The sequence below is a fragment of the Aquarana catesbeiana genome, linkage group LG09, assembly GCF_042186555.1.
Source record: "Aquarana catesbeiana isolate 2022-GZ linkage group LG09, ASM4218655v1, whole genome shotgun sequence".
NCBI lineage: Eukaryota > Metazoa > Chordata > Amphibia > Anura > Ranidae > Aquarana > Aquarana catesbeiana.
In genome coordinates, this window is record NC_133332.1 from 119,998,699 (window position 1) to 120,025,810 (window position 27,112).

General features: G+C 40.2%; 1 protein-coding gene across 1 annotated transcript in view; it reads left to right on the forward strand.

Annotated features, from left to right (window-relative positions):
* Window positions 1-26,689, forward strand: part of SLC9A6 (solute carrier family 9 member A6) — a 105,822-nt gene extending 79,133 nt beyond the window's left edge. Inside the window, exons 13-16 of the mRNA XM_073599203.1 lie at window positions 634-664; window positions 4,242-4,321; window positions 6,096-6,201; window positions 11,795-26,689. Coding sequence (XP_073455304.1) covers window positions 634-664; window positions 4,242-4,321; window positions 6,096-6,201; window positions 11,795-12,052 — 475 coding nt within the window. The 3' untranslated portion in view covers window positions 12,053-26,689. The remainder of the gene's footprint in view (window positions 1-633; window positions 665-4,241; window positions 4,322-6,095; window positions 6,202-11,794) is intronic.
* Window positions 26,690-27,112: the final 423 nt, after the last annotated feature.

Consider the following 27,112-nt stretch of genomic DNA (forward strand, 5'->3'; position numbering starts at 1 on the left):
TTAAAGTGGTTCTAAAGTCTGCATTAACTTTCTCTGTCCCTGTGTTTCAGCAGAAAAACAAGTGAATGCCCAAAAAGCACATACATGCTAGGAGCGTTAATGCATTCCAATGGCCAGAATATATTAATATTGTAGCCAGTAGAATGCATTTACACTCAGACATACGAATGTGCATAAATGTGTGTGCAATGCACAACTTTTAGTGCAAGGATTTTCCTGCCAGGCGCTCTAACGTTCAGAGGTGATTTTGCAGATGCCCTGTGTTCATGAGGCCTATAGACAAACATACTCGCAAGACAAGTTCTTAATCCAGCACTCAGGATAAACATTTTGCACTAAATGTTTCTCAAGTGCTGCACTACTTCAGAAACTGCCATATCACAAATCCAGTATTTGCAGACCCCTTTCATGTGTGTATCGGTGTACATTGCCTAGCCCCGTCCGACTTGTTTCATAAAATCAGATGTTCTCAGGCCCAGACCAATCTTGAAACTGGTTGCTCTAAAACACAGCCAGTGTTTAGGAATAATATTCCAGGGGTGTATTCTTCTTTTGATTTTGGCTTTGTGACATTTAACATACACAGTCTTTAATGCATTTACATTACCTTTGTTTTTATCGTTTGTTTTGTAGAGTTGGGGTGGATTCAGACATTGACCATTTGGTAAGTATCAATGTTGCTTACTTGAGAATTTTTTTATGTTTTTAAAACTATAGGCTGCTTTCAATTACTTTAACTTGTTTCAGTGCTGTGCATATCACCTTTTTAAGTGACCACATTTGTATATCCAAGATTTTTCCTAAATATATATAATTTTTTTCTAAATATACTTTATTTGTGCGAGACTATCATATTCTGTAGCGCTTTACAATCAGAAAATGTTCAGTAAACAGGCCCTGTTGTCTGTTTTTTGTAGGTTTTAATGAATGCATGATTTGGCAACATTGCTTGATCAAATCAATGCACATTGTGTGACAATGCACATTTTTGGTCACACAGAGTTAAAAGTAGGCCGATGGAAAATGCATAAAAATTCATAAAAAAACATATTAAGAATTCATGAAAATGCAGGCGTGCATGTGTGAACCTAGCCTAAAGAATGTCCCAGTTTATAATTAGTGGGAAGCTGTCAGCAGGTGTGGTTAGAAATTAATTTAAATACTGTATATCTGTCAGGAGACAAATTCTGCTTACCTGGTGGTGTCTGGCTTGGGTACTTATTGAGTCACAGACCCCAAAAAAGCATGCAGCATACATGCATCGTAAAGGTATTGCAGTTCCTTGTAATTATACTGGTTATAGGTCAGTAAGCAGCTAGAATTTTCAGTGGTGTAAATGGAAGCCTACATACAGTGGGGATGGAAAGTATTCAGACCCCCTTAAATTTTTCACTCTTTATTATATTGCAGCCATTTGCTGAACTCATTTAAGTTCATTTTTTTCCTCATTAATGTACACACAGCACCCCATATTAACAGAAAAACTCAGAATTGTTGACATTTTTGCAGATTTATTAAAAAAGAAAAACTGAAATATCACATGGTCCTAAGTATTTAGACCGTTTGCTCAGTATTTAGTAGAAGCACCCTTTTGATCTAATACAGCCATGAGTCTTTTTGGGAAAGATGCAAAAAGTTTTTCACACCTGGATTTGGGGATCCTCTGCCATTCCTCCTTGCATATTCTCTCCAGTTCTGTCAGGTTGGATGGTAAACGTTGGTGGACAGCCATTTTTAGGTCTCTCCAGAGATGCTCAATTGGGTTTAAGTCAGGGCTCTGGCTGGGCCATTCAAGAACAGTTACGGAGTTGTTATGAAGCCACTCCTTCGTTATTTTAGCTGTGTGCTTAGGGTCATTGTCTTGTTGGAAGGTAAACCTTCGGCCCAGTCTGAGGTCCTGAGCACTCTGGAGAAGGTTTTCATCCAGGATATCCCTGTACTTGGCCGCATTCATCTTTCCCTCAATTGCAACCAGTCGTCCTGTCCCTGCAGCTGAAAAACACCCCCACAGCATCATGCTGCCACCACCATGCTTTACTGTTGGGACTGTATTGGACAGGTGATCAGCAGTGCCTGGTTTTCTCCACACATACCGCTTAGAATTAAGGCCAAAAACTTCTATCTTAGTCTCATTAGACCAAAGAATATTTCTCACCATCTTGGAGTCCTTCAGGTGTTTTTTTAGCAAACTCGATGCAGGCTTTCATGTGTCTTGCACTGAGGAGAGGCTTCCGTCAGGCCACTCTGCCATAAAACCCCGACTTGTGGAGGGCTGCAGTGATGGTTGACTTTCTACAACTTTCTCCCATCTCCCGACTGCATCTTTGGAGCTCAGCCACAGTGATCTTTGGGTTCTTCTTTACCTGTCTCACCAAGGCTCTTCTCCCCCGATGGCTCAGTTTGGCCAGACGGCCAGCTCTAGGAAGGGTTCTGGTCATCCCAAACGTCTTCCATTTAAGGATTATGGAGGCCACTGTGCTCTTAGGAACCTTAAGAGCAGCAGAAATTTTTTTGTAACCTTGGCCAGATCTGTGCCTTGCCACAATTCTCTCTCTGAGCTCTTCAGGCAGTTCCTTTGACCTCATGATTCTCATTTGCTCTGACATGCACTGTGAGCTGTAAGGTCTTATATAGACAGGTGTGTGGCTTTCCTAATCAAGTCCAATCAGTATAATCAAACACAGCTGGACTCAAATGAAGGCGTAGAACCATTTCAAGGATGATCAGAAGAAATGGACAGCACCTGAGTTAAATATATGAGTGTCACAGCAAAGGGTCTGAATACTTGGGACCATGTGATATTTCAGTTTTTCTTTTTTAATAAATCTGCAAAAATGTCAACAATTCTGTGTTTTTCTGTCAATATGGGGTGCTGTGTGTACATTAATGAGGAAAAAAATGAACTTAAATGATTTTAGCAAATGGCTGCAATATAACAGAGTGAAAAATTTAAGGGGGTCTGAATACTTTCCGTCCCCACTGTGTTTATTTTATGTGAAGTGCAACTAACCTCCAGTTCCTAATTCCTCCCACTGGCGCCAACGATGGGGCGCTAATTCCTCCCACTAACAACCAAGCTTGAGACATTGTTTACTCTGATGGGCCATTTTCTTCTCTCACTGGCCACAGTCCTAAAGTCTGAGGGACAGTTAAATGTCCCTTTTTATTCTTTGTGAATTTTTTTAATACAATATTTGTATTGAAATATAAACAGTACAGAGGTCAAAATACAAGTAAATGCGGACACAGCCGCCATGGGTATCTATGATGCCTTTTGTATCTTGTTACATAAGGCAGAACACAATAGGATATTAAGACAAAATATAACAAAAGGAAAACCGATAATTTACATGACTCAACAAGGCAATAAGTCAAGCTATGTGTAAGTCCAAGTATTTTCAACAGTACATAGTAAAATATAGACTAGAGTTACGGTCACAGAAAGGTGGAATAAAAAACCCCATAATGGCTAGACATAATTCAGGCGTTATACGATGTAAGCCAAGGTTTCCATGCTTTCTCGAAGATAGGTAATGAGTTAGATTGCAGGGCTAGTATTCTTTCATACAAATAATGTTGATGGGTGCCCTTTTGTAAAGTTTGGGGACTCCTGATTTAGAACATACACTTCTGAAAATAGATGGAGGGCTTCTCACCCAATAATCAATGTGTTTGTGTCCATATTTTTCTTGAGGGATAGATCCAGACAGCGGGTTATGGTCAGTTATTATTAATATCTATTGTTTATTATATCATATTATTTGCAAAGTGACAAAAAAGCAACTATTGTACAGCAGCAAAGACGTATGCAGTAAAACGCTTGTTGCTTTGGAAAATGAAATCCAGATTTAAAAAAATTGACTGTTAAAAAGGATTAACATAATTTGTGATGTAATTCTGCAACAATTTAACCAATTGATGTAAACGGCATGTCTGGATGGGTATACATGAGCAGTAGTCTGTCTGAGCATAGCATGTGCCCCCATATTGCCGTGGGATCAAGTGACTGAACACCAGCCGGGTCTTGTCATCTGATATGGATTAGAATAGTTTGCATCTACAGTATTTTATCTCAGAATTCCTGAGAATCTGTTTTCATAGTCGGCTGATAGAACAGATTATGAAAGTCACAATTATCTTTTCTTTTATGCCATGACATTCTTTAGTACTGTAGACTGCTATTTAAGGGCTAAAGATGATTTAACATTGTGTAGTAATGGATGCCTTTGTGCTTGTTATAGGGAATTCCTGAGAGTGAACGAAGGAGTACAAAAGCAGAGAGTGCCTGGCTTTTCAGACTGTGGTACAACTTTGATCACAAGTATCCTTGAGCTTTTGCTTTGTTGCAGTTGAACTTTGAGCAATGCACTTCAGTGTTTCATGATCTGAATTGCTTGTTTTATTATTATTTTTCCTTTTCTTATACGGTCCTAAAGATGAAATACTGTATGAGTAAAGGAACAAACATGATCTTTGGAAGGTATCATTCACCAGGGAATTATGAATGTTTCTCTATCATTTTGTACAAGGCTAACAATCACCTTTAATCACTTGTCACCCAGGGCATTTTTTTACATTTATCTCATACGTGTTAAAATTAGCTTTTTTTTTTGCTAGAAAATTACTTGGAACCCCCAAGCATTATATATTTTCTAAAAACAAAGGCCCTGAAGAATAAAAGGGTGGCTATTGCAATTTTTATATCTGTGATAATTGTGCAGCTGTTTATCAAATACAAATTTTCTGAAAAATATACACCTAAATAAATTTCAGTTCATGCAAACACCATATAATACCCAATTGTATGGTAAATTAGAAGAGATGATGTTGCGCCAAGTAAATAGATACCAGACATGTTTAAAACTGCACATGCCTGTGAAATGGCAACAAACTACAGTAACCAGATATATTCATAGGTGACACTTTAAAAGTCTTTACAGGTTGCCAGTTTTATAGTTAAACACTAAAATTATTGCTCCCACTCAGCAAAACCTACCTCACATGTGTGGTGTAATCACTGTCTGCATATGCATGCAGGACCTATGTGTGTGTTTGCAATTGCAGTGGAATGGGGTGCTTTTAAATAATATTTTTTGAATTTTTCTTTTTACACTGAAGGCAGCTGATCAGCCAGTAAAACTAAGCACTGAAACCGGATTGACAAAATCCTTGGTGCTTTCGGCTTAATTTGTCACAGAGGAAATAAGGGAACAAATGTTCCTCTATCTCCTTTTTGGGCAGCTGGCCTGACTGTTTACAGCAATCCCGGGCTCCCCAGTGGAACAATAGAGCCCTGGAATGATGGTGGGAGTGGGAGGGCCCCTTTCTGAACCTTGTAAAAGTGATCGGGTGGCTGTAGAGCCACTCAGATCACTTTTACACAAAAGCTGATCACAAGCTATGCAATAAAAAAATAAATAAATACCAGCATCATAGCTGCAGTGGCCTAAGGACAGCAAGCGGATAAAATGCACAAAAATGTGCAATAATGCATGTAGTCATCAAAAATGCATAATGCCGTTTGTACATAGAAAAAGGCCCTTAAAAGACTTTGCTGTGCATCTTTAGATAATGAAAAACATGCCAGTTATTATTTTTTTGTACATCTTTCAGTTAACTTCTGTGCTTCTAAATTAATTTTACATTAAAACAACTCTGATGCAAAAATGAATCTCCTAATAAAAGGTACCCATGGCAACTACACTGTATGGTTTCTCCCAATGACCTTTACATCACCACTGTGCCCACTGAGTGCAGCGGGGGGGACACAGAAGATCGATATTCACAAAATTGTTAGTTATTGTAGGTTTCTAAAGAGACAATTGGCAGTTTAGCAGCTGCTTCTATATAGATTAATCTAAGCCTATTTCTGCTGGAAATTTTAGCTTGTTTGACAAGATGGGAAAAAAAGATACAGATTTTAAAAGGGGAAGCAATAACTGTTATATAACAAAGTAAAGTAATAAACAAATAAGCTTGTTGTTAGAGTGTAATTTGCCAGGATCACAATATTTGAATTCTCAAATATTAGTGTGTGTACTTTTTTCTTTTTAGTGATGCGGATGTTGTGTAGGTTTTTTCCTTATCATGTGTAGCTATCTCAAACCTCTGTTAACGCACAGTGGACCACCCCTCACTGCAACACTTCCAAGTTGCTGTGGTCCAATTGCAAGATGCCTAACAAGTCCACAGGCCTATGAGGTAAGGCATTTTCAGTACTTTCTTTTTTTCACTGTACCTACACTGTACAAGAAAATGTTATTCATCATTAGCGCATTATATACAGATGGTGAAACAAGTGTTTTTATTGCCCTCAATGAAAATTGTGCCCCTTTTATTTGTGGGGAGGCATTTTTTCAGTTTGTGCTTTTAAAGTGGAAACCTCTTTAAATAATTGTCAAACGGCTAATGCACAGTAAGCTTGAACATCTTTACCTGTTGATAGATTCTTAATTATGTTTGTAAGCTTTATTTTTCTAACTTTTGCATACTGCACAGCCAGGAATCTATCTGGCGTTCTGCTTTAAAGTGTATCTAACCTCCGAAAAAAGTAATGTATTATGCATGCCTTTCCATACCTATAGGCCGTTGCATGCATTACCCGTGTGGGTTGGAAACTGCCTTAAAAGACATATTTGTTTGAATTTATGGCCCTTTGGCTTCCCTATGTTTCCAGTTCTCTCATACCTGAATGTTAGATCTGTAGTAAAGATTTGTGCAAGCTTGGGTAGAGCATGTTATGGATATAAGACTTGTCCGTACCAAAGTACAACAAGCTTCGGTCGATTGAGGGGACTTTGAAGCTCTACAAGTTCTGCTTGCATTATGTTCTAAATTTTTTAATGTTTTGTTAGATGTCTGTTTTGCAGTATTAGTATTGGTCACCTCACGCCTTTACTGTGGCTACCTGCTGACACCATGGCATTTTCTCAGCTAATGGTCTGCAAACCTACAGCCACACTTATTCAGCTCTTTCAGCCGAGAATGTTGCATTCTTTTATATATTGGGAGCCTTTGCCCTACGTGGTACCCTGAGGAACGCTGTATAGAAGAAACTTATACTGTTATGCCCTGTACACACGACCGGTTTTCCCGTCGAAATAAACTCTGAAGATTTTACCGACAGCGTTCTGACAGAATTCCGCTGAAACTGTCTTGCGTACACACGATCACACCAAAGTCCGACCGTCAAGAACGCGGTGACGTAGGACGGGACTAGAAAAAGGAAGTTCAATAGCCAGTAGCCAATAGCTTCCGTCTCGTACTTGCTTCAGAGCATGCGTCCTTTTTGGTACGTCGGAACAGCATACAGACGAGCGGTTTTCCTGATAGGAATTGGTTCCGTCGGAAATATTTAGAACATGTTCTCTTTCTAGGTCTATCAGAATTTTCAACGTAAAAAGTCCGATGAGGCATACACACGATCAGAATATACGATGAAAAGCTCCCATCGGACTTTTTCCATCGGACATTCAGCTCGTGTATACGGGGCATGAGGCTTTTTACACAGTTTGGTACAAGGGCATACAGTATGCATTTAACACAAGTAGTCAGTGTGTAAGGAAGCCACAGGTGCAGCGCACAGCCTCTCCAATGAATGGCTGTATGCTGCTATACAAGGGTTTGGGCAGGCACTTGCTTAAACTCACACATGCACACGGGTGTACAACTCTGGATGCAGATAGGCTGCATCCAGGGTTGTATGCATTTGCACATTTGTGAGTTTACACAAGCACCAGCATAAAAACTCTTGTATTGCAGCATATAGGTATTCATTGCAATGGCAGGGGCCGATGCTGTACTCGCCCTCTAGTTTCCCCCAACCACATCTCCCCCTTCCTCGTTCTTGTCCATCCCTTTCCCTTCACCTCAAACTTTGTATAACATCAGCATGTTGACCTTATTTGTGCTTTCTCTTAATGTCTGTGGCCTTGGTACCGTGGCGAAATGTCAAATGATTCTTGCCTACACAAACAAAAGGTGACCTTTCTGTGGGAAACAGCCCTTCCTTCCCTACAGTAGTGCTCTGTGCCCCCATTATATCACCTCCTCCACAATAGTGCTTTCTGCCCCTTCACCTTGCCCCCCATCTTTCAAAGCCAGGTGTTCTTCCCCCCCCTCATCCCCTGACCCCCCCCCCCCCTTTTTACTCTTCTATCTTACAGATACACAGAACGGCCGGAGGCAGGACAGTAATGGACAAAGAGCGAGAGGCACAGCAGCACTGGATGGAGGGTGGGAGCAGGAGCTGCCGCAGTTAACTCTTCATATTAACAAGCTGGTCATTGGTTGCTAGGACTGCCCCCTGTGTCCCGCTCCCGCTCCCATCCTCCATCTAGTGCTGCTGTGCATCCCGTTCTCTGTCCATTACTATCCTGCTTCCCGCTCTCAGCTCTGCTGTAAGAACAACCACAAGGAAGGCTGGGGGAAAGAACTGGCTCCTAAAATGGTATGGGACTGGACTTAGTCTGAATCCGTACCGCCGTCCACCATTTAGTGATGCCTGAACTTATAGCATTGATTTTTTTTTTTTTCCTTCCTGAGAATTGTCATCGTCAATCGGCTGCAAATTTTGACATTGGCAATATTACCCTGTCCGATCATGCCAGGTGACATTGACACCATCTTTCATTCACCCAGCACCGTCTCCCTGGCTCTGGCTTCTAAATGGATCTCTCCTATGTGATCCGTCAATAGCATCAGGTCTAAAAAGGGCGCTTGACCTATATTTTTGTACCAATACCAACTCGGACACCTTGCCTCATACTGTGTGGAATGCACATGAGTCATATAGGGGAGGGATATTCATCAAACATGGCTCACACCTTAACAAAAAAAGGCATCAGGGCGTATCTGCCCATCTACCCCAAGTGAACAAACAAGAAACCCCCAAAAAAAGAAACCCTTCCATGGATTTTAACTTTCTCAGAAACCAACTAAAAACGCTCTACAGCGCCAAGGCTATCTTGACCAAATGCAGGTGTAGCTTTTATGAATATGGGAAACGGCACAGGAAGTCCATGATTACCAGCCTCCTGATCAAAAAGCAAGAAACTCTTATTCCTGCTATCACCACTAGTGTGGGCATTCAAACCTCACTGGTAACAGAGATAGTGAATTTCTTAAGAGTATTGTATGATACAACTTCACCACTGACCTACAGACCCTCAACTACAAACGCATGAGTAACACATATGAACATATCTCTGGCAGTCAGGTATGTCATCCCTAGGCACAGAAACATCTTTTGGAAGAACCAATACCGACTCAAAACAAGTAAGGACTTTGGATCTGATGGGTACACACTTAACTATTTCAAACCGTATCCAGGACATCTGGCACCCCATTTTTTGGCATTGTTCACTCTGATAAAACCTTCTTCACCTTACTGCTTTAGTGGCCCATATCTCTGTTCTACCTAAGGAAGGGAAAGACTCTCGACACTGCTTCAATTACAGACCTATATCTTTGCTCAACATTGATCTGACATTATTTGCTATGGACCTCTTCTTTGACATGCATAGAACGCATGAAGATAAAAAAACCTTGAGACTTTGGAACCACTTTAACCACTTACCGACTGGGCCATAGTCGAATGACGGCTACAGCGTGGTAGGATAATTCTGGGAGTGCTATAACGTCCTCCCAGATTCGCGCTCCAGCACGCAGCCGGGAATGTCCATGACATTCCCGGCTGCGCGCTGGATCACGGTAAAGGGCCAATGACAGCACCCCCTTACCACGGGATCGATCCGTCCAATGACAGAGCGATCAGTTGTCGACAAGCCGGCGCATGCTCGGTTCAGCTCTTCCCCTCTCTGTACTGGTCGGTACAGTGTACGAGGAGAGGGGAGAGATCGAGTGCAGCAGCGCTGTGGGCTGGATCTGAAGTGCCCACAATGCTGATCTGTGCCAATTCCTGCCTCATCAATCCCCATCCATGGCTCATCGATCCCCATCCATGGCTCATCGATCCCCATCCATGGCTCATCCATTCTTCTCATCCCCATCCATGGCTCATCGATCCCCATCCATGGCTCATCGATCCTCATCCATGGCTCATCGATCCCCATCCATGGCTCATCGATCCCCATCCATGGCTCATCGATCCCCATCCATGGCTCATCGATCCCCATCCATGGCTCATCGATCCCCATCCATGGCTCATCGATCCCCATCCATGGCTCATCCATCCCCCACCCTTTGCTCATCCATCCCCCACCCTTTGCTCATCCATCCCCCATCCTTGGCTCATCCATCCCCCATCCTTGGCTCATCCATCCTCATCTCATCCATCCCCATCCTTGGTTCATCCATGGCTCATTTATGCATCATTCATGCCTCATTCATGCCTCATTCATGCCTCATTCATGCCTCATTCATGCCTCATCTGTGCCACATAAGTGCTCATCCGTGCCATTACAGTGCCTCACAAGAGTGTAATGGGTAGTCACATTAGATTTGAAATGTATGCCCTTAGAACACCTGATGGTGCTCCCTGCTTATTGGGACTCTGTATGTGGCCAGGCTGTGTAAAAGTCTCACATGTGGTATCGCCATACTCGGAAGGAGTAGCAGAATGTGTTTTGGGGTGTCATTTTTGCTATGTGTTAGAAATTATGTATAAATTAACAACTTTGTATTTAAAAAAAAAAAAATGCGTTTTCATTTTCTTTCCACATTTCCCAAAAACTTGTGGAAAAAAATGACATGTTCAAAAGACTCATTATGCCTCATAGAATATACTTTGGGGTATTTGCTTTACAAAATGGGGTCATTTTTTGGGCGTTTCCATTGTCATGGTGCTCCAGGGCCTTCAAAATTCAAGAAATGAAATGTGTATTTTATACCCCTAGAGCATCTGATGGTACTCCCAGCATGTTGGGCCTCTGTATGTCGCTAGGCTGTAAAAAAGTCTCACATGTGGTATCGCCATACTCAGGAGGAGTAGCAGAATGTATTTTGGGGTGTAATTTGTGGTGTGCATATGCTGTGTGTGAGAAATAACCTGTTAATATGATAATTTTGTGGGGGGGGGGGGGGGGGGGATCTTAATTTTTGCAAAGAATTGTGGGAGAAAATTACAATTCAAAAAACTCACCATGCCTCTTACCAAATACCTTGGAATGTCTACATTCCAAAAAGGGGTAATTTGGGGGGTGTTTGTACATTCCTGGCTTGTTGGTGTCTCAAGAAATGAGAGAGGCCATCAATAAATTGGGTGTGATCAATTTTCAGTGATTGGCACCATAGCTTGTAGACCAGGGGTCTCAAACTGGTGGCCCTCCAGCTGTTGCGAAACTACAAGTCCCATGAGGCATTGCAAGGCTGACAGTTACAAGCATGGCTCTTACAGGCAGAGGCATGATGGGACTTGTAGTTTCGCAACAGCTGGAGGGCCACCAGTTTGAGACTGTTGTAGACTCTATAACTTTCACAAAGACCAAATAATATACACTGATTTGGGTTATTTTTTACCAAAGATATGTAGCATTATAAATTTTGGCCAAAATTTTATGAAAAATTACTAAAATTTATTTTATTACCAAATTTTAGATCTGTTTTTATTTATAGCGCAAAAAATAACCCAGTGGTGATTGAATACCACCAAAAGAAAGCTCTATTTGTATGGAAAAAAGGACAACAATTGAATATGTGTACAGTGTTGCATGACTGAGTAATTGTCATTCAAAATGTGAGAGCACTAAAAGCTGAAAAATTGGTCTGGTTAGGGAGTGCCCAGTGGGCAAATGGTTAACTTCTTAACTTAAGAGAATTTACATATCTCTTGTAGAACCAAGAACAGTTAAAGGATGACGACTCTGACCTCATATTAAATGATGGTGACATAAGCTTAACGTATGGCGACACAACAGTGAGCACAGAATCTACAGCATCAAGACGAGGTGTTGGGAACAGCACAGAGGATGGAATAGATCGAGAGTTAACCTGTGGGGATCATGAACTTGTCTTAAGAGGAACACGTCTGGTCATGGACGAGTGTGAAGTGCCTGGAAACCTGCAAGTTACCAGGAGGCCAAGTCCAATGTAGATTTGTTTTTGCATTTTTCATGGGGGAAGGGTTGTACTGTAACATTTTTGTGTCTTTTACTTATGCCAGTATGTTGTACCACCTACTGCATGGCTCCGATTGTCTGAGCTGTATAAACTCTATTTAAATAGCATCAGAAATTAATCCTATTTTGATGCTGCTTCTGAAGATCACATTTTGTTTTGGGAAACTCGTCTGAATGCACTTTAAGTGAAGCCGTTCAACAAAGTGTAGCGATCACACACAATGCTGTATGGCGGATATCACAACCCTCCCAGCTTGTTATGTGAAAAGAATCATCAAGGTTTTATTCTGTTACTTGAAATATTACTTGGGTTTAATTTATATGTCAACTTTTGACTGTTAATTGAAGGAATTTGTTTTATACTTTATAATAATCTTCACTTCTATTTCAGCATTGTGTTGAAGGGCAAGGTTTTGCTTCTCCTTTTTTTGCAGCAGTTTCAAAGGTAATATAGCCGATAAAAGGAAAGTTTAATCTAGAGTGTGGTGTAAGGGCAAACCTATTGCAAGTGAAGCCTGGGCTACTTCGGTGCATACTAAAATAAAAAGGTAACAATGTGCAGTACAGAAGCCATATAATTGTCTTCATAGTGGATCACTGTTGATTATTTGGGCTTGGGTATGGAGATGCTAGCTCTCAATAGGCATGTTTAAATGTGTTAGCATGACATTAGTTCCAGTTGTGCTAGTTAGTGATGCCAGTTACAACAGATTTGAAATAAATGGAGTGATGCTCCGTGAGCCTATGATGTTAACAGACTGGGTGGCACCATGGCGAGAGGGCATGCACATACATGAAAGTATAATAGCATGCACCCTCCTCAGTCTGTGTGTACTAATTTTTGGTGGGTACAGATTGTTAAAATGTATTTTTTTCAGTTGTGGAACCGAAATGTCTAGCACTAATCACATACTCCTCAAGTTCTCCTGCAGTCTACAGTCTATACTCTGGCCTCCTTATCAGATGATTTCTTATAAACCTCTGTAAGAAAGTCTGTGTACTGGAAACATGAGTAGAACTACACAATAAAGGATGTTTAGATGGCTGAATTGGGGGTAGGATGCCAGATTAAGCTTGGCATACATGGCCTGAATTCCCCCATCCACACTGAACAGCGTGGATGGATAAATAAATAACTTTTTCTGTTAAAAAAACAAACGCAAAAAAAACAGCATGGATGGAGGAATCTCCACTGTCAGCTTTTGTATTCAGAAGCTGTGGCACCTTCGGGTGTTTGAATGCAGTGGCCCTGTTTGGTGGCCTCCTTTTTTCAATTATTTTTGTCTTCTTCACTCGGTGTTCGTTCTCCTCTTTTGTATCCTTTTTTCCTGCTGCCTCTTTTTTTTATTTTTTATTATTATGCCACATTGCCTTCTGTTATCTTAGGCCTTCGCTTCAATTATTCAAACACATATGTTCTAACCAGTCATTTTTCTACCCTTAAAAGTGTAATGTGTTAACTATGATTGGGCCCCATGTTCACGGCCGTTTTCTTAAATTAAAATGGCATTATCTTTATGTTTTTCCCTTATTTTGTAAAATCAATAAAAATATATTTGCCTCTAAATACAGTGGCACTGCCAAACAGTGACGTCATCTGATAGGATGCAGTCATTGCTCGGCTGTTAATTTTTCACCCACCTCAGTTGATTTTTAAATGGACTTTTTGACAAGCTGGATGGTGTTTGCAGGGCCTCCCAAGGCTCGAGTTTCTGATGATTCAGCAGGCACCAGCCGAAATGCACGCTTTTTATGGGCAGCCTTCAAATAATTCTCTGCAATTCTCTTTTAAAATGTTGTTCATTGACTTGTTCCTTCTGAACTATTTTTGTGCTATGGCCTCACTAAATTTCATTACCATTTATCAAAGATTGGATGCTTTCTCTTTCAAAATAATCAAGTCAGGATTTATGTGTGATTTTGTTTCTTTAAAAAAAAAAAAAGTATGTGTTAGTAGAAAGGACACACATTTTAATATTTGGAGCCAAAAGTTATAAGATGCTTTCAAAGCCAGAGTTTATTTTTAAGTGTACATTCCACAGCCGAATGTTGCGACATCACATAACCACTTCCAAACTCCCTTTTTATTCCCGAAGACTTTTTTTTTTTTTTTAAGTACAACTCTGAAAAGCAATGTATTACTCTTACAATCTGAATTAATATTAGATTATGTATTGTTACAGTAACAAGCCCTAGTCTTTTAAGTTACTAAAGGGAAGTAGCCACAAGTTACTTAAAGTATAATTCCAACCTAACTCTAAAGCTCAGCAGGGACTGGCCAAATTTTGATCCATGTATGGGCACGCTGGTTGTACAGAAGTTGATCTACAAATTTACCTCTGTACAACCAGCCTTTCTGGTTTTTCCCAATTGATCAGTGCCGCTGGCTGTAGCCAGCAGCACTGATTATTGTATTATGATGGGGGGGGGGGGAGTCTCTCCACTGTCAGAAAACAATAGCACAGCGGGAGTGATTTCCCCCATCCACATCAAATGTGTGGATGGAGAAATCTGATCATTTTTTTTTCATTCAACCCAATGGTTGAATGAAAAAAAAAGAAAAAGTAATGTATGGGCTGCTTACTCCCTCCTTCCTTCCTGCTACCTCTGCTGCCTAACCTGTATTTAAAAAAAAAAGTGGTGTATACTTGCCTATTTTTAGTCCAGTCATGTGATCTGCAGTTCCTGCTCCCCTTTTATCACAGGGCAGCGGCTGCAGGGGAAACAAAGGAGCACTAGTAACAGCTGGGGTATGGGAGCCAATAAATGATGATACAGCTCCTGGAATTCCTAGCCCTTGTTGAGTTCCCCCTTCTCTCCCCAGCAGCTTCCACTCACAGAGGATCAGGTGACTGGACTTGAGCAGACTAAAAAATACACAACTTTTTAACACCGGTTAGGCAGGATAGGTACAGGAGGGGGAGAGGACATTTTTAAGACTAGTTTAGTCTTGGACTGGAATTATAGTTTAAACTCATTCTCTGTGATCCCGTGGTGTACTTGATCATATGACCAAGTACAGAGGTCTTGTAATCCTTGCTGAAGTCGGAGGTCAGAGTTCAGCTTGGCTGATTCTGCACTGTAGCAGAGATCACATGTAATGTTAATAGTTGGGGCTGGATTTCCTAAACAGTATTTTATATTGTATTGTTTCCCATAGATCAGAATATGCATTTGTTTTTGTTTTCTGGAAATGCGTGCTGTTTTAATTTTTGAGAGTTTCAGCACTATAAATTTGCTCACGTACATTTTTAAGCATCTGTAATTTTTACTGCTGGTGGTCTTTCAGCTAATGCAGATTACATCTAGGAAACTATCTACTATCCCCTATTTCGAAATCTTCATCTCAGCCTAACTGTCTTTGACTTTCTTTTGGGTCATCCTTTAAAATTGCTTGACTGCTTAAAGTGGTTGAAATGGCAGAAGATTTTTATCTTCATGCATTCTATCCATTAAGATAAAAAGCCTTCTGTGTGCAGCAGCCCCCTCAGCTCCCCTAATACTTACCTAAGGTCCCTCTCTGTCCAGCGATGTCCACGAGTGTCTTAACCATCCGAGATTCTCCCTCCTGATTGGCTGAGACACAGCAATGGCGCCATTGGCTGCTGCTGCCAAAGTCAGCTAGCTAATCGAGGGAGAGAGGGGCCGGGGCTCCGTCGCTTAATGGACACAGGGAACTGTGGCTCAACTCGGGTACCCCCATAGCCAGCTGCATGCTGTTGGGGGCACTGAACAGGAGGGAGGGGCCAGGATCACAGAAGAGGGAACAAGAAGAGGAGGATCTGGGCTGCTCTGTGCAAATCCACTGCAACAGGGCTGGGAAGTATAACATGTTTGTTAATTTTATAGGACAAAAAACGAGACTTTACAATGACTTTAAGCTGTCCTAGAATATTCACATACAAATATTTGTACGAAACCTTGTATGAAAATTTTCAGTTCATTTAATGACTTGATGAATGTTGCTTGAAAGTACTTCAAATTTTATTTTGCTTTTTAACATTCGATTTATAAATGAATGGACTTTCCCAAGGCAAAACCACATACACAGCTGGAAATTTGTTTGTCTGAGAGAAATTGTCCAAGCAGCTCAATTTTTCTTCTAGTTTATAGTCACTACAGTAGAAAATGAACTTCATTTTGAGCCCACTAACCATTCGAAAATCAAACAAACATTCCTAAAACTAAAAATTTCAAAGATCCAGTACCATATGGCATACTGGCCTACAACAGTCATTTACATATCAAGTTTCCTAGTACCTGATATACTCATGCTAGTTGCATTTAACGACTTGCTAGGTAATGAAGCTGGAATCAAGATGAAAGCCCTTGAAAGTTGCACCATTAAACAAGTCAGTAGTGGCAGCTCCCTTGTTTCTGTCCTAACAGATTCCTTTTAAATCTAATACTAAAATATGCATGGCAATAGCAGCATCAATAGTGCTATGATCCTGAAGGTGACATAAGCCAAAACAGTTCATAGTAACGAGCCTGTCAAATTATGGCCATTTTAAACCTCTGAACAGTAAACCCGTGGGCAGGCTATGAGCATTCATGTATTTAAGCATTCATATAGCTGAACTCCGAATAAAGTAAAATCTGGCTCCCTGCCTACTTCTACACAAGATATATTACTATTTTAGTCAACAGGTATGTAAAACTTACCTTGTACCCTGGTCCTACCGCAGCCAGCACTCCGGTATTCTATGATTCCATTGAAGAATGTGGACCAGCCCTAGACATGATCATGTTCAATGCAGGAACTGTGGTGGCTGTTGGTCCTGCATTGTACATGACAACATCAGAAAGATCAGTGATGTGGAATGACTATATGGGACTAGTCATCACCATTGGAACTAATGTGAAAGAAGCCTGCTGGACTATGGAGTAAGTTAAGTAATCCTCTCTTTTAGAGCCCACCTAGGCTAAATGAGCAATATAGCCTACATATACAGCAGGTTCTCAGAGGGGAGAGCTTGAAGCTAAATAGGTCAGCAAAAACTTGCTTTATAGCTTATATACTGCTTATTTAGAATATAGAAATATATATATTATAATTTAAAAAAAAAACTTGAATGTACAGGTTCACTTTTTGAACCTACACAGAAATGTCCACATCAAAACTACGGGGCTCATTAAATAGGTGATGCATGGCTGCACCGTGACTATAGTACTGCTTAAAAGAAAAAAAATGCACTGCACGTTTATAAAGCACATCAGTGTGCTTTACAGATTGTGTTCTGAGCTCCACTAGCCTTAGGACTCTATAGCCAGCGGCGAGCTCTGTGAACTAAAAAAAAGTCAAATAACTGGCTCTCTGTTCTGTTAAGCAGAAAGCACTCAATGGGGCTTCACCAGCTACACACCTTGTCCAACTTTTATGAATGGAATGTGCTTCAACGTGTGTAGTGCAGTGGTGCATGATCCCATGCACTAATATATGCTTTAGATGATCTGAAATCTAAACGTTTCTAGCACTTCACTCTACTAAATACAGTATTTTGTATTTCTGTCTGTCCTAATTAGAGAGACCCTCTCAAAAGTGGGGTCTACACTAGTAGCATCTCATTCAACATTTTTCATTTTAAGAACGCTGTAAGAATGTTCATTTTTATAATCATTAGTGGGGACCAAATCGACTTGTTTTTGACTGCAGTATCGAAGAAATTGGAAGGAGCATAATGGAATATTTTTCTCCACTGTACGAATTAATAGTGTATGTGTTTTTTGTTTGGTAAAGTCCATTGAATCCAAAATTGAATGTTAAAATCAAACTACTTTTGAACAACACTCGAGTATACTGAGAATTTTTGTCTTGTAAGGATAGTGATCACAAGGACAGGAAGTTAGAGGGGATTCGCCCACAACAAAGATTCAGACATTAGTTAAATATCAATCGTACCTACAAGTAAGCCTATAATAAGGCTTACCTGTAGATACTTGAAATATCTCCTAAACTGGCACGGTTTAGGAGATACTTACCATATACGCTTGCACCGACGTCATATGCGCACTGAAGAAACGACCTGCTCGTGCCGTTTCTTCAGCAGTGCCGTGACGCCATCGCGGTTCTGTCCAACCACAGCGCCGGAGCCCACGAACCTGGAAATAACTCAGGGAGACATGTCGCCGGTCACATCGGTGTGTGGGGCTACTGCAACAGTTTCGATCCAAGGTAAGTATTTCATAATGAGCTAGTATGCAATGCATACTAGTTCATTATGCCTTTGTCTTACAGGGTTTCTTTTGTTTGTTTTTTATTTTTTTGTTAGGGTTTACAACCACTTTAAAGGATATGTTTACATTTTCATACATATTCCGGGTGTAACATGTAACATGCTACAGATGAACCAGCCCCTGCACCCCCCTAAATCCCCTGTTTTCACAGCGAGCGGGGGATCTTCTCCCCCCACCCGCTGTTGCAATCTAGAAGAAACAGTGTAAACTACAAGTATCGACAGCCATTTTGGCTGTTGGCTTGTAGTTCTCAATCTACCAGCGCTATTGAGCACTGTAGGTAGTTCATTGAGCTTCCTGTCAGACTGTAACTGTATCAGAGGTACATGCACACAGCTACACAGACAGTGTGCAGGACCCTAGCATTACATCCACCATCTGCTGATTGTAGGTGCAATGCTTTACAGGCTCCTAACAAAAAAAAATTAAAAATTCATTTTTTTTTTTTTTTTACCTACCAAAAAAAGTGCATTTATTATTTTTCTTGTAAAGGTGAACTTATCCTTTAAACCCGGACAGAAGTTCTAACCTCTTCCTAGTCTGTTTCTCAAGTTTTTGCTGCAGGTCTGTTTTAAACTGATAGCAGTAAATGTGTTTGCATGTTATCTGATCTGTTAGATCACAAACAAAACAATGACTGCATCTCCAGGTTACAGTTCGATAACCCACACCTCATTTATAATAGGTAAGAATAAAGAAAAATATGTTCATCCAACAAATTTCTGCCGTGTGCCATTAAACAACCCTGTTGTAAATTCTAAATAAATGAACCATTGATGTTTTACTTCAATAAGGGCCATCCCACCACAAGTTTGCTCCAATCAGGGCCACTCTAGAAGTTTAGCGCCAGCTAATCGCCTGATTTTATATTTAAATTAAAAATAAAAATCTCTGATACCCAAGTCCATGGTCACATGCCACAAGTCTTCTGTTTTTTGGGATTTCCATTGAGTTTCCGTGTCACTCCCTGGTCATATACTGTTGGCTGCCCATCAGGGTTTTGAAGATTTAAGCAGGGTGCTGATGTCACAAAGGGGGACCAAACTAGTTGGTTGCACTAATGGACTGTAGTGGATAACCCATTTTCACTCCCAGAGGCGGGGCGCTAGTGAAGGTCATGTGAGAGCGGATCCAGGTGATTAAAACACAGTTTCAAAAGGGTTTTTAAAAGCCAAAAATGGTGAGGAAGGGGGGTGTTCAAATTTAAGCAGAGTTTGGGCTCCTCCAACTTGTGCAACACTGCTTGATCTGATACTTCAGCCCTCAAAATTCTGTATGGTTGTTCTATACCCAGAGATTTTGTTTTTTACTTGACATTTGAGGGAGCAGAGTGATGTGCAGGTAGGAGCGGGCACCTTTTAAGATGTTTGATACAAAGCTTGGTTACTTTTATTTAGTAGTCCATAAAGGTTTGCTTTTAAAAATACACAATCATTCTTTATGTTTAGCTTCTTGTTCAGCAGGTACCCAGTACAAGTTATCTATTATATTTACTGGTATCCTTGTGTACAGTCCTCTATTATTTGCATTTGCTGTAGTCATGCTGTGCCTACAATTGTAAAAGTCCCATTTCTTACTTCACATACTTGTTCTGTTGTCTAAAGCCTTTGATAGACCAGAGTTGTAGTTTGAAATATAGTAAGATTAAATCCCATTTTCTTAATAAAAAGGGCTTTTGTATCCAGTTTTCTGAAACTACAATTGTCTGTGTTGCACTTACAGATTAGATTATTCCTTTTTACTTTTTCATACTGTTCTGGAAGAAATAAATGTAGAATTTAGAAACTTAGGGCAACACAGCCATATCTTCTTTAGAGACTGTTCAGTGTGGCAATGTCCTTTTAGGTACGTACACTTTTTATATTGTAAATGGTGCGGCTTATAGCTGTGCAAAGCTGAAATAAGGCTAACCGCTAAATAGAGAGTTGGAATAAATACTGCATATAGAAACTGTCTGTCCAACACAGGATTTGTAATCCTGTGCAGTCAGTTTTTTGACCCAGGCACACCTGCTGTACAGCAAAGCCAGCTACTGGACCCTGCACATTAGGTTGGTAATGAACACTGTTCCATAACATACCCCTAAACTACTGATTGGACAAGGAAAGAGCAGCAGCATGCTGGTGAGTGCTTTCCTTGGCTCATTCTGCTCTCTTCTCCTGTCTGTGTTCCCAGTCAGCACATATGCATGCAGCAGAAACTGATTGGCCCCTAGTCCTGGCCCTGCATTGTTCAGTCAGGGTGCTGCTATAGAGTAGACTGCAGGAGGTGATTAGGCCAAATTTAGGTACTTGATAAATTAGTTGTATTTATTATGTGTATAATAATTTATAATGGATACTAAACTTGATTCATTGATTTTTTTTTTTTTTTTTTTTTAATTATTTTTATAACCTATTCCATTTTGAGTTTGGCTTTGAACTTCAGTATTCTTTCCCACATTAGCCATGCTGTGCACTACCTGAATTCTGCAAATATCTATGTGAGATGTATGATGATCTTAAATTTGTTCTGTCTGTTTCATACACTGCCTTACAAATACACTGCCAATTGCTTGTGTATGTGTGCTTTTTATTTTATTTTATTTGTACATTTACTGACTCTGTTCATACATGTATAATCCTGTATTTATCTAGCACCCGTTTTTCAAATTAGGATTGCTTTTTATGTGCTTTATAACTAGAAAACTTAAAAAATATATATATATTATTTCTTTACTAGCTGCAATTACCAGCTATCGAACAAATATAGACATGCAAAAAGAATGTTATCCATGAGCTTTTTGTGAGTTTTCTGTCATCCATGTTGGAATTTGGTGGGCTGGTTTTTAGGTCCTTAAACACATTAAGGGTTTGTTGATACCATAGAGCATGTGGGCACATAATGTATATGTTTTGGCATGCATTATTTCAATAATGCTGCAATGCATTTTTTAAACTGCAGTTTTTTTCTTTCTTATTTTTTTTTTTTTTTCTTTTTCTATTTTTTAACCTGTATGTGTTTTCTATGTGCAGCAGCATGTTGCAATGCATTAATGTTTTGCCTCCATGCTTTTCACAAAAATACCTGTGCTACTTTTTTTTTTTTTTCTTGCCAACGCGGGACATTTGCAAAAACTGAAATAATAGGAAGTAATATCCATTGTCCTGTCTGTCTTCCCAACACTGTTGGTGTGCCTGAACCCTAAAGTGTCAGACCACAATTTTTATATTATTTTGGGTAGAAACTAGTTAGTGCATTTAAACCCTATGTTCCTACATCTCATTAGGAATGAGTGCTTTCATCTCTGGTCTTCTTCAATCACATTTATCTAATGTACGATAGATTTAGGATCCATCCACAGAAACCCACGCTTTGCTTGGTTTAGAAAGTGGAAATTGCTAGGAGTTAAGTTGCTGGTATCTTGCAGAGGTATCCAAGAGGTATCAGAAACTGGGTGATTCGTTCATCCAGCCTCACCAAAAATACAAGTTTCATCTTTGAAGCCGTTTTTATTTTAATTTTATTTTTTTTAGCCTTTATTAATGCAGGGTGTAAACTGACAGCCGCTACGTAATCATTTCTCCTCTTTCTGACTGCTCTAAACTGATAAAAGGTGATTAAAAAGTTTGCTGTAATCTATGCATTTACTAAATAGGCACCTGTGGGTTTTTTGTTAAATGTCTTCACTTTCTAAATCATTTGTTAAATGTCTTGCCATTCTATGAGCTAAATAATGTGACCCTAAATTTTATTCCGTCCTATTTTCAAGTGCTCAATAACAGTGCCAAACTAAGTGTTTTTTGTTATTGCAGAGTAAGGCATCAATAGTTGAACTTGTGTATGTTTATTTTATTATTAGTTGATTACATTTTGTTTTGTATTGAATCTATTGCTACATCATATCATTTAGCATGCAAATTCAAGTTGGAGGACCCACCACAAGAATTAAGGGTCCGCAGAACAAATCAAATTAAGCCAGTGACTTAATTTGCCATAAGTATTGTAGTAGTAATGGTACATTTTAAAGTCTTCTCAAGCAGACTCAGCTGTATCCCCTGCCCGGGGATCCAGTTTCTTTGGCTGCTAGGATGCAGGTGGCCAGGCCACACAGCATCCTTGGTTGTTATGGCACAAGCAGCTGGAACTCCCACACCATAAAAAAAACCTTGAACTTCTGCAACCAGGCTGCCTGCTTCTTAGAAACTAAAGAAACTGGATAGAAAAATGGTAGATCTAGCTGAGCCCATCACTGCTTGAAAAGATTGATGGATCAAACAGGGAACCTGGGTACAAGTCATGTAGCTGACAAGCCCCCCTCCCCCAGCATGTCTAGTACCGACACTCATCTAGGGGAGGCACCTGGTGCACAAGACATGTGGTGACACTCTCTGCTCAATAAATATTTTTCTCCTTGCTAGATGTGTAGTTGGACAGCGGTGGGGCAAGGGGAAGAGGGTGTGTGCTGTGGATCACACCATCTCAGGAATTGTGCCTAGAGTGGCTGACAAAGGGTTGCATGCACTTTGTTTGGAGGATAGGAACAAATTAGAAAATGCTTGAGACTTTTTTATTTAGGTACCTAACACACCTACTGTAGTACCTGACACTTTAGAAAAAAAATAACTGCAGCCTTTTTTTGCTTAATATTACGTGCTTTTTTTTTTTGTTTGCCAAAACTATAAACTGATTTGCATGCCATTGTAGCTTGATTCCACCACAGTGTATCATCCACATGTTGCCTAGGTTTGCTGTAAATGAATCCTGCTTACTGTATTTATCTCCCTGATGTAATATTGGCTTGTTTTCTGTGCATTTATATTTAAATTATAGTGTGCCATTGTATAGTTACAGCTAAAACAAGGGTAATTTTTCCTTCGTGTCCACTTCTCCCAGTTCAGTAACCTCTACTAGATGTGGTGCCTATAATTTAAATATCTTAATCGTACAGGACACAAGATTTGGTTCCTAGACCCTGGGTTATAAACTGCTACTTTCATGTGATTTGACACTGGCAAAAGCTTTTCTGGGGCTGGCCCCTAGTGTACCCCATAGGTAATGGACACCTTCTGCTGTTGAACTTTTTTTCTATATTTTTTTTTTATTTTTAGAAGTTTAACTTTTTTTCTTTCTTTGACACATCAGTCAAGATTTGACTGCTTATTGCCCTATGGCTCACTAGCGGTTTCCAGCAGCAGCAGGGCCTTTGGCCACTGGATCCTGTACTCATTGCTCACCTTTTGCATGTGGTGTAATGAGCTTCAGGGGGCTATACAGGTCCAGGGTCATGGTTCTTTCCTATGGTACCCAGACACTGAAGACCCCTTTTGATGGGTCGAAGCCTGGACCAGCGATGTGGAGAAGGTAAGACAGGGTTTGCCTGTACCTTTTTACTTACTGGTTCCTGGCTATACATGTCTTGTTGAATGCTTACTTGGATCCCGCAAGACACACCACAGTGCTAAGCACACAGTTGATTTTGACGGCACAGGTTATAGGGTAAGCTAGCCATACATTATACAATTTTTTTCTTTTTTAATTTCCTTTTGGAGGTACTTTCAACTATGTAGTGCCATTGCCTATTTGATTGCATACAAATTTGAGTGTTTTTTAGGTTTGACCTCATATTATATGGTTTTGCTAAATCTAAAGAAAAATTGTACAAGAATATTGTATAATGTATGGCCAGCCTAAAATCTACATCTCCATTGTTTTTTCCCTAGCTTTTATTGTCTGTTTATTCAGACTTATAGATACAATTATTACAGTCTCTACCTATTTTTAAATTTTCTTCCACCTCAATACTGGAAGTTCCTCTCTGACTAGTAACATAGTGACTCCTAACTGTGCACTTCCAGCCGATGCAAGCTGATTGTTTAGATCTCGCATTTTGCCAGATATCTCCTTTTTCTTATCGCTGCAGCCCACATGACTATAATAGAGTCACACATGTGGGTGTATACAGAGTGGTAAATGACACTCCCCTCCCTCTCTTATGCCCTCCTATTGCTAAATACTATGGGGGCGGGATACAGTATGCTTATACATTCACTTAGACTCAAAAAAAGCTTTGTTTTACTCTAAATCAGTATTAAATTATTGTAATATTGCTAATACATGTAAAGTAAAAAAAGAGCCTTGAATGCAGATGCCATCTGAACAAAATGAAAGCTAGCGTCAATCATCTCTGCACTATATTAAAGCACAAAAAATACACATTTGTTCTTCTAAAACTTTTTTTTTCTTTCCGTGGAATATTTTATTTATATATATATATATATATATATATATATATATATATATATATATATATATATATATATATATATATATATATATATATATATATATAATATATAATTATATAATTTTATTATAGAGAGGGATATATATATATGAGGATATATCCTATATATGATTTATGTGAATGAATTATAGCAATTAACACTTCTCTGTTTAGTATCACCCTAAAATGATTGTAAAGCCCTAAAGGGGTTGTAAAGGCAGAAGGTATTTGATCTTAATGCATTAAGATAAAAAGCCTTCTGTGTGCAGCAGCCCCCAGCCCCCCCCCCAAGACTTACCTGAGCTTATCTATTTCAGCGATGTTGCAGGAGTGTCACGGCTGTCCGGGACTCCCCTCCTCATTGGCTGAGATAGAAGCGCAGCTCCATTGGCTCCTGCTGCTGTCAAAGTCAGTCAGCCAATGAGGAGAGAAAGTGGACAGGCCGCGGCTCCGTGTCTGAATGTACATAGGGAGCTGCGGCTCGGGTCCCCCCACAGCAAGCTGCTTGCTGTGGGGGCACTCAACAGGAGGGAGAGGCCCAGAGCACCGAAGAGGGATCCTATAGGAGGAGGATCAGGGCTGCTCTGTGCAAAGCCACTGCACAGGGCAGGTAAGTATAACATGTTTGTTATTTTTAACTAAAAAAAAAAAAGAGAGACTTTAGTATCACTTTAAGTTTATTTCTTAATTAAAAAAGAAAAAAAAAAGTCATACTTGCCTGCTCTGTGCAATGGTTTTGCGCAAAGCAACCCTAAACTTCTGGGGTCCTAGCTCCTGGCTCCTCCTCCCCCGCCCAGTGCCCCCATAGGAAGCGTGGTATATCTTCTTTGTAACTCCTTTGCTCTCGCACTCCCTGTACACCATCTGATCTATGGAGTTACTTTTCTTTCTCGCCTGCTGCAACCTTCTGGGGCCTTCCTCAGGTATTCTTGCCCAGGCAAAGCCCTCACCTTGTGTTCATGGGGATTATTCTCCTGAAAGGTCCTTTGTAGGAATGTAACCTGCTTGTCTCTGTTGCCCCTGGCAGCCGTAGTTCTACCTTGGCTCTCCCTATTTTCTTCTTGGGAACCCCCATTTTTTTCTTACACTATGAGGACAAAGTATTCTGGAAGCCAGTCCTTCTTGCTCTCCTGATGCTTATCCTATAGCCTTCTGTGGGAAGGTCATTCTACTTCCTCATGTCCTGCCTTAAGGGCATTTTACACATTTGTGATTCACCTTGTGGGTGGACTGTTATCTATGGCTGCCTGCCATGTCTTCTCTTTGGAATTGATCCCTCTTCTGTTTTCTCATTGGGTGGTTTCTCTGTGGAAAAACTTTTTTCTAAGGCTCCTTCCCCCAGGGCATGCAACTCTCCCCTCCCTAGTTAAGCCCATTCTCCCAATAGTCTTGGGGTTCGTGTTTTTTTTTTTTTGCAGCATCTAGTATTTGTTTTTTTTCTGCCAATTTACAGGGCCACCACCTGCGTTTTCAAAAAACATTTTTTGACAGGTAGCTGTTTGAGCCTTTGCTGATCCATGCTTTTCCTGTGGGCCTGTTGCTGCTGTTTTGTTGTCCACCAAGATTATTGCTTGGTTATATCTTATGGTTAATTCTTGTTTCCTGTATTATATAATTAATATCAAAGAGGTTTTGACATACCCATGAATCCAATATCTTTTTCTGTGATCTCCTTACCGCGTATCAAAAAACTGGACCCTCATGGAGTGGGTGGGGTTTTATGGGTTCACTGGGGTGCAGTCTCGGCAAAGCTTTTACCAGAGCCCAATTACCTGAAAGTAGTGTCCTATAACCCATGGTTTAAGAATCCACTCCAGTGTACTGTACTGCACAATGTGGAAATTACAGGTACATCAAAATTCCTGTTTTTTTTTTTTAATTTTTGTAAATGCCATCAGGTGGCCAATCCATTGCATCAATGCTCCCACTAAGTGCTTCTGTGCATTTTGTCTGCAATACTTATGAAGTTTTGTTTTTCTGTCAGCGAAATCACCTTAATTTTTACAACCGTTTCTTAAGATGTAAAAAGTCTTCAATTGTGTTTTGATGTATTGTGTACAGTGGCTGAGTTCAGCGAATTGTTTAATAAATGATTCATTACTCTTGGCAATTGGATTTGTGGGTTTGCTTTTTACTGAAGCAACAGTAATTTCTGCTGTTTTTCTCAGTGATAAAATATGTGTTTGTTTTTCGCTCACTTCAGTTACCTTAACCTTTCGAAAGCCATGGATTTCCCAAGATGGAGTTGATGAGCCCAAAAAGGTTGGTGCATTTTGGAGCACTCTAGCTATCTTGGAACCAATGTTGTTGATAACACCAAAAGAGATGCCAGGGATATCAGTAAGCTGACCTTTACTGTCAACAGGGGATCTGTGTAGACACCTTCCACCTTTAGCCACTTGACGCCCGCTAACAGTAGATTTACTGCTAGCGGGCGGCAGCTGCAGGGTCAGGGATGTACTGGTACGCCCCCTGAGGTGCACAACGGCAGGAACATTCGACTGCTGTGTCCGGTGGACACAGAAGATTACAA